Source organism: Molossus molossus, unplaced genomic scaffold, assembly GCF_014108415.1.
Source record: "Molossus molossus isolate mMolMol1 unplaced genomic scaffold, mMolMol1.p scaffold_m16_p_8, whole genome shotgun sequence".
Taxonomy (NCBI): Eukaryota; Metazoa; Chordata; class Mammalia; order Chiroptera; family Molossidae; genus Molossus; species Molossus molossus.
Window position 1 is genome coordinate 68,789,678 of NW_023425402.1, and position 13,603 is coordinate 68,803,280.

Sequence of the window (13,603 nt, forward strand, 5' to 3'; positions counted from 1 at the left end):
CTTTACAAATATTCAGAGCATGTTAATAAATTGCCCAGTGATAATCATTGTATTAATACCAAAAACAATACCATAAAGACTTGATTAACCAGAAAATCCCTTTATGCCACTTAGACAAAAATGTTGGAAACCCTTTCTAAATACAAAGGTTATTTCAGTGAGAAAACTGTCCTTGCAGGATTCCATAGGACGACAGTGGTCTCAGAATCACAGGATCTCAGATCTCTAGGAACCTGTAGCAAATCTCATCCAGCCCCCTCACCTACAGACAGGCCCCGAGAGACGCCAGGTGGCTGTTCAAGGTCACGCAGCTGAAGGGGGCAAAGCCAGGCCTGGATGGCCAGCCGGGTCTACCCACTGCCCCTACTACACCAGGCTGCTTCCCTGTGTAGCAACTTCATTACAGAGGTGGAGGGCCACTGGGAAACACAAAGATTCTCCTGGTAATTGTCTCTTACCTCACAAGGGGGGCACAGAAAATTCCAGTCAGAGAACACATCTGATAAATTACAATGTTAAGTCACCTCATCACACTTGAACATTCCTTTGAACTAGCTGGACAATAGCCCAGCTTTTCCGGGGAAGAAAAGCACACACTCTAGGTGTCTTGGACATTTCTGTCACTTGGAAATCACCGCACAAGGTTATGCCCCCCAGGTGACTCCTTGCCACCTGGTGTGGAAGACAGGTCACCACCACAGCACCTTCCATGTTTCAACAAACGAACAAAAAAAATTCAAATGTAAAATGCTCTCTTTTTAATTACTAAATTAAGAAAGTTAAACAATTTAAAAATGTAAACTCACAAATAAATCATAACAAAAAAGGAATTAAGACTTCAGAGTTGCTACTAGGTATTAAAAACTCAATAGAAATAGGCCTTTTGATCTGTTGTTATTAAACATGTAATTCAAGGTTGGTACAAACAGCAACTAAAAATGTAATACTTTTGTGTGTGCATCCCATGAATTGCCAAGTAGTGCATAGTTATTCCACTGGAGAATTCCTGGACACATAGGAAGTCATTCATTAGCAGTACAGGACATGTAAAACACTTACTTTACAACGGGAAGTGAGCAGCCCCCACCCTCACCTTCCCCGTAAGTTTTAGTTGCATGAGAACGTTTAGCAGGTTGCCACGACTACAATGCTATGGGTTTTAGACCATTTAAATGTGGTTACAAGATTTATTAAATAAAAAAAAGTTTGAAACATTTCAGCATTCATATTTTTTTTACAAGAAGTTTGTGTGGTGTCCGTCTTCCAGGTCCCCTGGTCGTATGGGTGCTTGGCTGGCTTAAATAGGCTCACTTTGAAGTTTCAAGAACAAATCACAGTAAAGTTGAAGCAAATGCTGGAAACATCTTGTGAATCCAGCGCAGGCTGCTGAAAAGAGTCAACGAAACAGCCATCTACAGGTACAGTCATGAACCAAAAAAGTGCAATCTAAATAAAAAATAAATCATGCTTTGAAAAAGCCAAAAATGAGGGCACTGGCTTTTCAGAGTAACACCAGTGCTTTTCTACTGATTTTGCAGAAAAATCCTCACTCTGGGTCCTGCAGCTGGCGGCCCAGGTTGGCCGTGGTCTCCATGTTAGCACCCACATGGTATATGTACAGGGACGTATATTACATGTATTCATGTTTATAAAAAAGAAAAAAAAAACACCTGTCCTGAATGGTTTTTGTTAAAACATGAAAAAAAATTTTATTGTTTTAGACAAAGAGGCCACTTTTGGAAAATAATACTTTTTTTTAGTTGAATCAGGTGAAGACAGTTAAAATCACATAGGATTTGCATTTTTAAAAAAGGAAAGCACTAGGATTGTTGGCACTGGAGTAACTATTTACACTGAACAGAGGTTGGCCTTTTACATAACATCGATACAATGCATTTTCCAAAGTCTGAGAAATAACAAGGTCTGTCTCGTATGCTTCACAGAGGAGGTTCGGATTTGGGGACAAGTGTCATCAATGAGGGCCATGGAAGTTCGTCAGCTTCGGAGTCACATGCAATCTGATCCTGGACGGTCTGGCTGCCCCGAGCAGCTGACTACGGAACTGAAAGCTAATGGGGAGGGGACGGAGGCCTCTGGGACAGGCCTCTCTCTGCTGACCATGTCTCACAGGTTTTCCCCAGGTTGGTACTGGGGTTCTGTCGCTGTGAAGTAGTCTTCCAGGAAGCCCTGCAAGTACTCAAAAGTGGGCCGTTCTTCTGGGTCCTTTTTCCAGCAGTGGATCATGAGCTCGTGCAGAGAGATGGGGCAGTCCTGCGGACAGGGCATCCTGTAGCCGCGCTCCACCTGCTCCAGCACCTCCCGGTTGTTCATGCCTGCAAAGACAGGGCGGTGAGAGTGGGCACTGCTGGCTCCAGGCCCTGCACCCCCATTTCTTCTATCTTAAGCCTGCATATTAAACCGTGTTGGGGTCCCCTCTTCACCCAGATGGAACCCTGCCTTTAACGGGACACCACACCACTCAGAAATAAAAAGGAACGCACTACTGGTACACACACAAACCCAGATGATGAATCTCAAAAGTGTTACACGTGAAAGAAGCCAGAAACAGAAGGTGACATACCGTATGATCCCTTTATATGAAGTTCTAGAAAAGGCAGAACTACAGTGATAGAAAGCAGACCAGTGGTGGCTGGGGGAGGGGGGCGCCTGCAGAGGGGCCGCAGGGAGTGCTGAGGGGAGATGGAAATGTTCTCTAGCAGGGGCCAGCAAGCTAGTCCTGGAAAGGACCGATAGCAAATATTTTAGGCTTTGTGGGCTGCATACGATCTCTCCTTCATATTCTTTTTTTTTACCCTTTAAAAACGTACAAAACCAAATCAGGGTGGAGCTGTCGTCTGCCCTATAGCCTGTATGTGGGGGAGGGTGTGTCTGTGTGTGTGTGTGTATGTGTGACTGCTTATGTGTGTCAAATGCACTGTCTCCTTAAAAGTGTTGAATTCTATTGTGTGTAAACTACACTTCGATCAAGACGGCACAGAAATACGAATGGAGCAGACAAAGAAAATCCACGGGATAAAGAACACAGGTTCTTGTTTATAGCATCTATAAGCTCCATTTATGAACTCCATAAATCAGCCTTCCTCCTGCCTGGCAAGCTCTCGATGTCCCACGGTCTGGGATCTGCCATCATGCCACCACGCTGGACACTGGCTGGCCCAGTGGCCCTGAGGTTTGGTGACGCTGAGGGGAGACCGGGCGTCTGCAGGGCCTGTGTGTGCCGATGACCTCAGAGGGCCACCTATCATGTGAGACCTGGGTGACCTGTGGGGCGGCTGCCGGCGCTGAGAGAAGGCGTTCTGAGACTGCTGACCCTTGGGAGCACGCAGCCTCCCTCATGTCGGGCCGTGACAGAACAGGAAACACCACACCTGGGGTGAGGACGTCCCGGCCCTGTTCTCAGTCACCACCAGGCACTAATCTCTAGTTTTCCTTCCCTGTGCGCCGTGTCGCATTCTGCCATCGCCTGCCAAGACCTGGTACGTTCTGGCTGCTCCTTGGCTCTGTGCCTATGATCTGGAATCCTCCCCAACTGCTGACTGGTTTACAAAAGCAAGAACCTAACTTTCTTCTCTTTTTTTTTTTTTTTTTTTATCCTGACCCGAGGATATTTTTCCATTTTTTGTACAGATAGAGTGGGAGGGAGAGAGAGGAAGAGAGAGAGAGAGAGAGAAACATCGACGTGAAGGGACACATCGAGTGGCTGCCACCCACACGACCAACCAGGGCCGGGGACAAACTGCAACCGAAGTACGTGCCCTTAGCGGGAACCGAACCCGGGTCTCTCCGGACCGCAGGCCGACGCTCTAACCGCTGAGCCAAACCGGCCAGGGCAAGAACCTAACTTTCTTTAAGCCCTACAGAAACCTGGATTTCTTTCCCCGTCTCCTAGGGGCCCAACCTGCACAGAGCGAACGCATGCGGCGGCTCCTTTCACCGGAGGGGCGACTGCAGCTAGAGCCCTGCCGGCCGCCCAGAGCAGCGGCCCCACCACCTGCTTCCTGGGGAGCGGACACCGGGCTCCGGGGTCTGCTGCCAAACCCCTTCGTGTTGCCGTTCCTTCTGGAGTGGGTTTACCCTGGCTGTCAGTCACATGCCTGTCCAAACCCTTTCAGGATGCTTTCTTATTCTCTGCCACTCCAATCTCTTGAGGTGATAAAATCCATATATTATTCCCACTGTGCTGAAGTAGGACTTCACTTTAATTCTTCTAACATAACCTCCCTCCCCATTTCAGGGTGACCGTTACTTTAGTGAGAGAGGTTTGGTGAACTAGTCTGGGTCCTCCTGCCCCCACATCCTGCCTGACTTCACAGGTGCCTCCTTCCCTTGGATGTTTGGTCAACTCGGTGTCTAATTAGCTTAATTAGTTCCAACTGCTAAAACTCATTTTGAGAACTAGAGATGGGGCAGGGGAGGACGCTGGACTGAGAAGGATGTCCCGCAGAGCTCTGGACAGACAGGGAAGAGATGGGCCAACATTTCCTCATCCACAATTCACAATTTAACCAGCTCTGAAACCAAAAGTTCTGGTAACTCACTCACTTGGCAGCAAAAATGGATCAGAACGCACCTCATTCGGACATGAAACCTGACCCGGTGTGCGGCCGTTCACTGCTTTCTTTGCTCACACACCCTGCAGAGGAAGACGCGCTGCACGCGGAGCGCGGCTCCAGTCTCCCGGGGGTTATACCGCGTATGGTCTACGCACGGGATGGTCTTAAAAACGTCTCATTCTGGAAGCACATCTGGTCCCCAGGGCTGCTGCTGGGAAGCCCTGGCAGGCGTGACAGTGGCCACCGCACCCCAGCCAGCCCAGAGAGGTTAGGGAGCGAGCAGAACCACATGTCAGGACTGGCGTTCTCCAAGGCGCGTCCTTTGTGTCAGTGCAGTTCTGGGTTTTATGTCTTAGAAGCCACATGGCCTGAGCCTGCAGAAGCCCCTGTCAGGAGCCTGCAGGGACCGGGGGAAAGGCAAGCAGAAGGTCTGAACCTCGGAGGTCTGACAGGCCCTTCTGGAGGCGGCTACAACCCCCCCACCCCCCCACCCTTCTAATGCCTTGTTCTGGCACCGGGATGCTCCAAAATGGCACCACAGGGTTTAATTAATCATTCTACTGCTCTGGGGAGCTTGTGTCAGTAAACGTTCCATTTCGCTAAAAAACAAAAAACAAAAACAAAACACTCCACAACCACTGAAGTAGAAAGATTTCTTATATTTTTAAAAAACTCTAAATTCAATCTCCACCAACAGAAAGTTTAATTGACCACTTGGGTCAAGCCTTTTTCCAGTGCTCCGTCCAAGCCTAGGACACAGCACACACAGAAGCTGACCCTCAGCACGGCAGCCCTCCTGAGGCAGCCGGTCGGAACCGGCCGGGGGCGCAGGAGCCCCGGGACGCTGGCAGCCCACGCTGCGCTGCGCTCTCCTGCTCGGCCTCTCCTTCCCTTTCTCCTCTCCGCCTCCTCTCCGCCCGCCGCCAGAGCCGAGGGCACACGTGACCGCCCCATGCCCTGGGCCCCACTGAAACACACTGCTGACAGCTTTGCGGAAAGGTGGGCATAGGACGAGGTACCTGGCTGACAGGGCAGTCGGGATGGGCTTGCCCTTTTCCAACCGTCCGGAAGCCACACCAGGGGGCGACTGCGTGCGGCCGGCCCAGCACCTCCGCGCAGCCGCAGTCACGGCAGGCCCAGGGCGGCTTGGGCTCGCTTTTACTTGACAAACAATAGATGATTTAAGTGCATTGTGTTCACATTTTAAAAATAATATGAGGATGCAACTACAAGAACCTTGAAAAATCACATTTATTTCATGAATTTCTTTTTTAGCCAAAATGGACTTTACTCTGTATACTACTATAAAGGCAAGTCTGCCCTGGCCGGTTTGGCTCAGCGGTTAGAGCGCTGGCCTGCGGTCCAGAGAGACCCGGGTTCGGTTCCCGCTAAGGGCACCTCGGTTGCAGTTTGTCCCCGGCCCTGGTTGGGTCGTGTGGGTGGCAGCCACTCGATGTGTCCCTTTCACGTCAATGTTTCTCTCTCTTCCTCTCTTTCCCTCCCACTCTATCTAAAGAAAAATGGAGAAATGTCCTTGGGTGAGGTTAAAAAAAAAAAGGCAAGTCTATTTTTTATTTTTGTTTTAGATGGTTTTATATTTTTGATACAAAGAAAACTGTTACTTCTCCTTTTTTGGCCACTTTTCCAAAGACATTGGCTTGGCCTATGCCTGGGGGTGAAGGGAGGGACTGGGAAGGAAAATGTGGGTGCCCGAGTGCCAGGGCAGTCAGAGTCTTGAGGGCCAGAGACATCAGGAGAAAAGGACCTTCCAATTGTGCTTTTCTAATGAGGAAGCGGACAGTGAGAGAGGACGGTGCTCAGAAACGACTCTTTTCTTTTTCCTTTTCAGTAGGAACAATGCCAGGGGAGAAAGAGAAAAGACAGAAACTTCAAAACGTGGTGTATGGGCACGTTTTCGGGACACACTCCTCAGCAGCGGGGCCTCCAGGTGTTCTAGCGGGAGCTGCAACAGGGACCACTGCTCAGCAGGAGGGTGGTCCCCGCCAGCCCCTGCCGTCTGACCACGGGAGGCACCATGTTCACAGGGGCGTCCAGGTGGGTCCGGGTTCCCACCCTCCGTGTCAGAGAAGGGGTGAGGGCCTGGCCACCAGCAAGCACAGACACGCTGCCGGTTTCCCCCCAGTGCCGTCCTCCTCCGCCCCCAGAGGCACCTGGGCTCCTGCTGCCTCGCCGGAGCCGGTCAGGAAAGGGGCCAGTGCCACGGGTCACATGCACAGGGCACAGCTCAGCGGTACAGTTCACAGAAAACCTGTGCAGCCTGCAGCGCTGGGATTTGCTTTCTGATTCCTCTTTCCTAGATCCTCCGCGGGGCCTCCTGTCCCATGGACGTTAGGTCTGCAAACATGGACTGATGGCATCATTTCCAGCCGGTCTGCCCACCACACTGCAGTCAGCTCTCCAGCCAAGTGGACCACACTCACCCCTGCCATTACGATTCTGTCATCCTTCTAAATCACTGCGCTGGCTTCTGCTTCCGAACTCGGGCCGCTCCCCACTCTCCCTTCCCAGCCCTCACCGCGTCGGGTGGCCAGCAGTGTCTCCTTCCACGGGTGTGTTTTCCCTTCTGCCCCTTGTCCCCTCGTTGACACTCCCTACTCCTCTTCTCTGAGCTGCAGTGTGAACTCAGTGCGGCCTGCCCAGCTTCTCTCTCAGGTTCTTCAGGGAGGAAAACCTCCACGTTCATGGGCAGAGCCACTGCGCTCCCCCCACGGTCTCTCAGTGGGTGACTTGACCTCCCTGGCCTCAGTTTCTCCACTTGTCAACAGAACACCTCCACACTAACTGCGCTTTCAGCTGTTTGAAAAACTGTCTCATATGAAAGAGGAGAGTTGTGCTTTGCAGCTTTCCATTTGTGTGGCTTCCTAGCACGGGCCTCAGAGGGCCGTCTCTCACCCTCGGGCCTCCAGCTGGGACCTGTCGGTTTCATCCGGACTTCCCTGTGGGTCAGGAGGCTGGGTCTCTGTGCCACAGAAATGATCAAGCATTTCAACAATGGGGAAGATGTGCAGGTTATCAGACACCCAGATTCCTTGGGAAAACAGAACTTCCCATTCAGGGGAAAGGATCACCTACTGTGACAGTGCTCAGTCGGAGGCTCCTGGGTCCTTGGCATGGGCCCCGCAGAAGGCCCTCTGCCGGTGTCTGCCCAGCAGGGCCCGTGATGCCGGGACGAAGGCAGCAGGACCAAGCTCGCGATGCTTGCTCAGCACGAGCACCTGCTGTCAGCTCATCACACTCTCTGGCTATCGTCCTGGGTAACAAGCAGGACGCTTCACGTTGGGTTTTGGTATAGGACCAGAGGACACATTTTGGGCAGACAGACGCTGATCAAAGAGTACAGTCGTCCCACATTTGAAAAACCACGATAGAGTGAAGCCGTGAAAGTCAAAGTGTGAAGTGAGAGGGACGACTGTATAATAAAAAATCCTACTTTGCGGAAATTCATTTATCATGGTAGAGTCTGGAACTGATTATCGCAATAAAGGAGGGCCGACTGTAGAGACGAAAACACCGGGTGGACTTGAGAAGGCACAGTAATGACAAGCTTTGTTTATCCTTCCCTGTCGCACCAGATAACCTCGGGGCAGCCATTCTTATTAAACCCACTGTACTGATAAGCACAGAAAGGACCATACTCAGGTGCCATCATGCACAAAGGTTGTGTAAGCAGACAATACAGTATCAGAAATAACTCCTTTGTCCCAGAAAACATACATGAGGTTCCCAGAGGAACACCATGGAAATCACAGCTGAGATGGAGAACAGCAGACGTAGGAGCCAGAGACAGAACCCAGAACACGGGGCCCAGAGACAGAACCCAGAGCACGGGGCCCAGAGAAAACCCAGAGCACGGGGCCCAGAGACAGGGCCCAGAGACAGGACCCAGAGCACGGGGCCCAGAGACAGGACCCAGAGACAGGACCCAGAGCACGGGGCCCAGAGAAAACCCAGAGCACGGGGCCCAGAGACAGGGCCCAGAGACAGGACCCAGAGCACGGGGCCCAGGGACAGGACCCAGAGACAGGACCCAGAGCACGGGGCCCAGAGACAGGGCCCAGAGACAGGACCCAGAGCACGGGGCCCAGAGACAGGACCCAGAGACAGGACCCAGAGCACGGGGCCCAGAGACAGGACCCAGAGCACGGGGCCCAGAGACAGGACCCAGAGCACGGGGCCCAGAGACAGGGCCTAGAGCACCGGGTCCAGAACACAGGGCCCAGAGCACGGGGCCCAGAGACAGGACCCAGAGCACGGGGCCCAGAGACAGAACCCAGAGCACGGGGCCCAGAGACAGGGCCCAGAGCACCGGGTCCAGAACACAGGACCCAGAGCACGGGGCCCAGAACACAGGACCCAGAGCATGGGGCCCAGGGACAGGACCCAGAGCACAGGGCCCAGAACACAGGACCCAGAGCACGGGGCCCAGAGCACGGGCCCAGAGGGGAGAGCCCTTCCTGCTGCTGTACTCTGTTCCTCTACTCTCCTCCTCTCACCAGGACACTGGCCGAGGGGAACCTTGTTGGGGGAGGTGACAAGATGACTTCCGGTCATTCTGCAGGATGTCCTCTCTGAAAGGAAAATCCCTAGGGGCTGTGGATGGGGGTACAGAAGGCAAAGGACAAAACACTCTTGGCTAAGATCTGAGGTTCTATCCTGCTGTTGAGTCCTAACCTCCTCCTACCCCAAGAGAAGCTGCTCCTATGGGCATGCTGGGCACAGCAGGTCAAGAGAGCGTGGGGCAGTGACGGGCTGTTGACCACAGAGGGACATGTGTCTACAGCCCAGGGCTGTAAAGCATCTGAGTGGGGCGGAGGGAGGACAGGGTAGGGCTTCTAATTCTTTAAGGAAGGTGCTCCAGTTTCACTGATTCCCCTGCGGCTTCAGGTTGTTGCCCAGTGACTAGAGGCATCAGTCAGGCAGCTGTCACTTGGTAAAAGATCTGAAGGTGCTTCAAAGGCTTGATAACTGTGATGTATTCAAGAGAACGTCCCAGCTTGGCCAGGTCCGCCACACGCGTGAGCAGCTGTTCAGCTGAGAGCCGGGGCTCGGAATGGGTGTGACTCCGCCTGGAAGGTGCTGGAACATAGCGCTTGAGCCCCGACTGGGTCCGGCTCCCACGCCACTCTGAGCACAGAGACCCTCCCGTGCTCGGGAAAATACATGCTGCCTTTATGTGTGGGGTGATGGATCAGAGCTGAAATGGGCTGAATTAAAATATCTCATTTCACAAACCTCATAGGCATCTTGCCCCCCTGCCCATCCATCCATCCACCCACTTACATTTGTTGGATCTACTATGGGCAGACACTGTGCTGAGCATTGGGAACACACAAAAGCAGCCTCTTTCTCCTCAAATTATTCAGAGGTATGGGAACTACAGACACACAGAGGTTTCAACAGAGTGTCCTGGATATCATGGGAGCAAGCAGAAGGGACAACCCATTCGATCTGGGCCTGGAGACGGCCACAGGGAGGAGGTGATGTCTGTCTTGGGCTTGGAAGGATTCTGAGGAGACGGTAAAGCTGAGAAGAGGGACTTGCATATTCAAGAGCGATTTCTTGGTGGGAAGGGTGCAGGTGTAGCAGGAAAAAACCACAAGCAGACCAGGTCACTCTCCCACTCAAAGCCCCTCAGTGCCTGGGGGACATGGGGATATCACTAGCAGTGAAAGCAGCAGTCCTGACAATGACCCAGGGAGCCTATCTGATCTGCCCCTTTCCCGCCTCCCTGTCCCTCAGCTCCAGCCACACTGGCCAGCTGGCAGCTCTCCCGGCCTTCGTGCTCAGTTCCTTTGGAAGAAGGTCTTCTCCCCCACATCTCCACTGCCTTGTGCCTGGCTTTCTCCAGGTGTTTACTCAGATGTCACCTTCCCCGTGAGGCCCTCTTGCCACCCTTTGCTGACACCCTGTATCCCTTCCCTGTTTAATCTTCTCCCTACTATTACCACTAGCCAACACTGAATGTATTTTGCTTATTCACCTTTGTTTGTTGCCTGTCTCTTCCAAGAAGAATAAAAGTTCATGAGGGCAGTTTTGTCCATTGGTCACTGCTGCACTCCTGGAGCCTGAACAGTACTTAGCATAGAGTAGGTGCTCAATAAACATTTGTGGAGTGAGTGGCGGAAAGAACCATTAAGAAAGATCATGCAAAACTAAGGCTTCCGGGTATATTTGGAAGGTAAAAGGAAGTCATGGATTCTTTTTTTTCCCCTTTATCCTCACCTAAGGACATTTTTGCATTTATCTTCAGATAGAGTGGGAGGGAGAGAGGGGGAAGAGAGAGAGAGAGAGAAACATTGATGTGAGAGAGACACATCGACTGGTTGCTACCTGCACAACCCCAACCAGGGCCGGGGACAAACTGCAACCGAGGTACGTGCCCTTAGCGGGAACCAAACCCAGGACCAGTCCTGCCAGCTGATGCCTAACTGCTGAGCAAACCCAGCCGGGGAGAGCCATGGATGTTTTTAACTAGGAGAACAGGATAACTGGGCCTGTGTTTTCTAGGACAGCCACTGGTGGTGCAATGACAGAATGGCGGTGGTGGAAGAGGTGGGGGAGACTGGACGCAGGAAGTCCCATGGAGGGGTCATTGCATTAGTGGACGACAGCCTGACATGGGGCAGTGGCAGGGGAGGCAAGGAGGAAAAGATCTGAAGGTGAAATGACAGGTTAAAATGCATAATGCTGATTTTATGCACCAACACCAGAAAACTGCTTTTTGTGTGTGCTTCTTTTCTCATATCCAACAATCCATTGGTACAAAATCAGCTCCAATCTTGGTGCAAAGAGTGGTCCCGAACCATGGCTTATAGAAAAGCCAGCTAGACTGCGATGCCAAGGATCACTCAGGCCGGGCTGCTGCGAGGGGACCTGTGAGCTGGGGCTGTGCTGTGTCACACGTCTCCCAGCGGCCTCTGGTCTGGTAGGCGATGTGACCCCTCCTGTTCCCCTCAGGGTCACCTCCCAGCATTTCTTCTTCGGCTTTAAGGCTCTCATTCAATTTGAGCTTGCCCTTCTCCCCTTCCTTTTAATCTACTCCGTTTACAAAACCTGTTAACTAACCAAGCAGTCCAATTTTTTATTGTTTGCTCACCCCTTTGCCCTTCAGGTGGTCACACCTCATGTACTCCAAGCTAGGTTCCTTCTCTGATTCTTACTCCTGGACCTTCTTTCACGCTGGGCAAAGGGCCTGGAAAGCTTTATAAAACCCATTTGTAAGTCACTGCCCCTCCCTCGAGCTCCATCCTCACCTAAGAGCCAAAGTACCTTTTCTCTGTGTGAAGGCCACACAAGGCCATTCTTAGGTATGAAAGAAATCAGAAAATGTACCACCACTGACTGCTCTTGAAGAAAGAATGACTTGAAAATATACTCTAGCAAACTGAGCAGTTACTATGTGGAGGCACTGGAATGAAGTCATGATGGACAGGAAGGGAGTGGGGGTCCGGCCTGGGGTACCCCCAGCAGGTGAGAGGACTCCTGCAGCAGAGACCAGCCGTCAGCAGCACACTGGCTCCTGCAGCCACCCCAACGACAGCAGGGATGCGGAGAGGAAGGGCCCTCCTTCCACAGCGACATCTGGATGAAGCTCAATGAAGCTGATCCTTAAGAACTGTACCCCTCATTAAGATAACAGTCCTGCAACTGGACCCCTTCTGTAAAAGCCTCTCCCTCCACAAGAGTTTACTGTGCGTTCTGAAGTCCAATGAAATGTCAGGACAACGGTGTCACAGAACAACCAGAGGCCCCCACAGCAAGCGCAGGCCTGGGAATGATCTCTGTGCTCTCTGCGGGTGAGGAACAGCGGATGTCACGCCCCCACCGACACAGCGCCCTGGCCCCCACTGCCCACCACGCCGGCTGGCTCAGGGCCTCCCTGGGGCAGCACAAGAGGCCCCTTTCCAGCTGCACCCCCAGGCCGCTCTCCTCATAGCCCTCTGCTGAGACTTCCTCCCCTGCAGCCCTGGACCTGCCCCTCCTCCCACAGGCCCACCCTGGTCCAGGCCCCTCTTCCTGCTTCTTCAACCTGAGGAGGGAACCCTGCTTGCCTTCTTCTCCAGAAGCTGCCTGGACACAGTCCCCTCTCTGCCACACCCTCACAGACTTGGGGCCACTCTGAAAGCCCCCTGCATATCAGCAGCTGCTCATCATCTATGACTGTGTATAATAAAGTGCAGTCAGTTCTCACTTCAGACTCCTCTGCCGTCCTCACGGGATGCTGAGTGAAAGCCCCGCGTCAGTACCTGTTGTCTGCAGATACCTGGGTCAGGTGCCCGGCACCATGATCAGAATTAGGATTTGAGGCCCACAGTGGGTAAATTCAAGCAATCTACCCTTCAGGATGATTTCCTCTAATAATAAATAAGTAACAAAAAGGGCCGATTTGTTCCTGGGTTTGATGCACATTTTATCTATGTGCCGATAAGCTCCATGAGTGCAGGGACTGCATTTACATTATCTGCAGCACCAGCACTGCCCAGCTCCAGGAAGGTTCTAATCAGTGTCTGCTGAGAGTATGAATGTCTTATTTGTACTTCCTTCCCAGGTGGAGCAAAATGCCTGGCACAGTTCACATTTTACTGAGCCTGCTGAATGAAGGAATCCTAGTCTAAACTGTAAAACGAGGCCATTTTCATTATGCTGAAACCAAACTTGATAATCAAGACCCTCCCTCAGAAGCACACACCTGCTTTCCTTCTGAGGCCCCGCCCCCATCCCTTTGTCTTGGCTTCTGCCTGCGACCTGACAAACAAAAAGCGGCTTGTATTACTGGAAGGGAAGGCTTCACAGAAATGCAAAACAACATTAACCTTTCCCCCCAACTGCATTTAACACACCGGGTGATTATAAACCTGGGGTGCTCAGGGAGAAATTAGCACAAAATTCAGACAATAAAATAAGAGGGGCCTTCGCAACTGCAAAATCCCGAGACCTGCACATTTTCCCCCTTGAGAAGCAACTCCAAGGCGCCCGCCCCCGCGGTGCTCCCGGCCCCTCCAGGGCGG

General features: G+C 52.2%; 1 protein-coding gene across 6 annotated transcripts in view; it reads right to left on the minus strand.

The window, feature by feature from the left end:
- Positions 1-415: 415 nt before the first annotated feature.
- Positions 416-13,603, minus strand: part of FYN (FYN proto-oncogene, Src family tyrosine kinase) — a 205,532-nt gene continuing 192,344 nt past the window's right edge. For all 6 annotated transcript variants that reach the window (XM_036248074.1, XM_036248079.1, XM_036248078.1 and 3 more), the window contains one exon: positions 416-2,333. In XM_036248074.1, the coding sequence (XP_036103967.1) occupies positions 2,125-2,333 (209 nt within the window). In that variant the 3' untranslated portion in view covers positions 416-2,124. The remainder of the gene's footprint in view (positions 2,334-13,603) is intronic.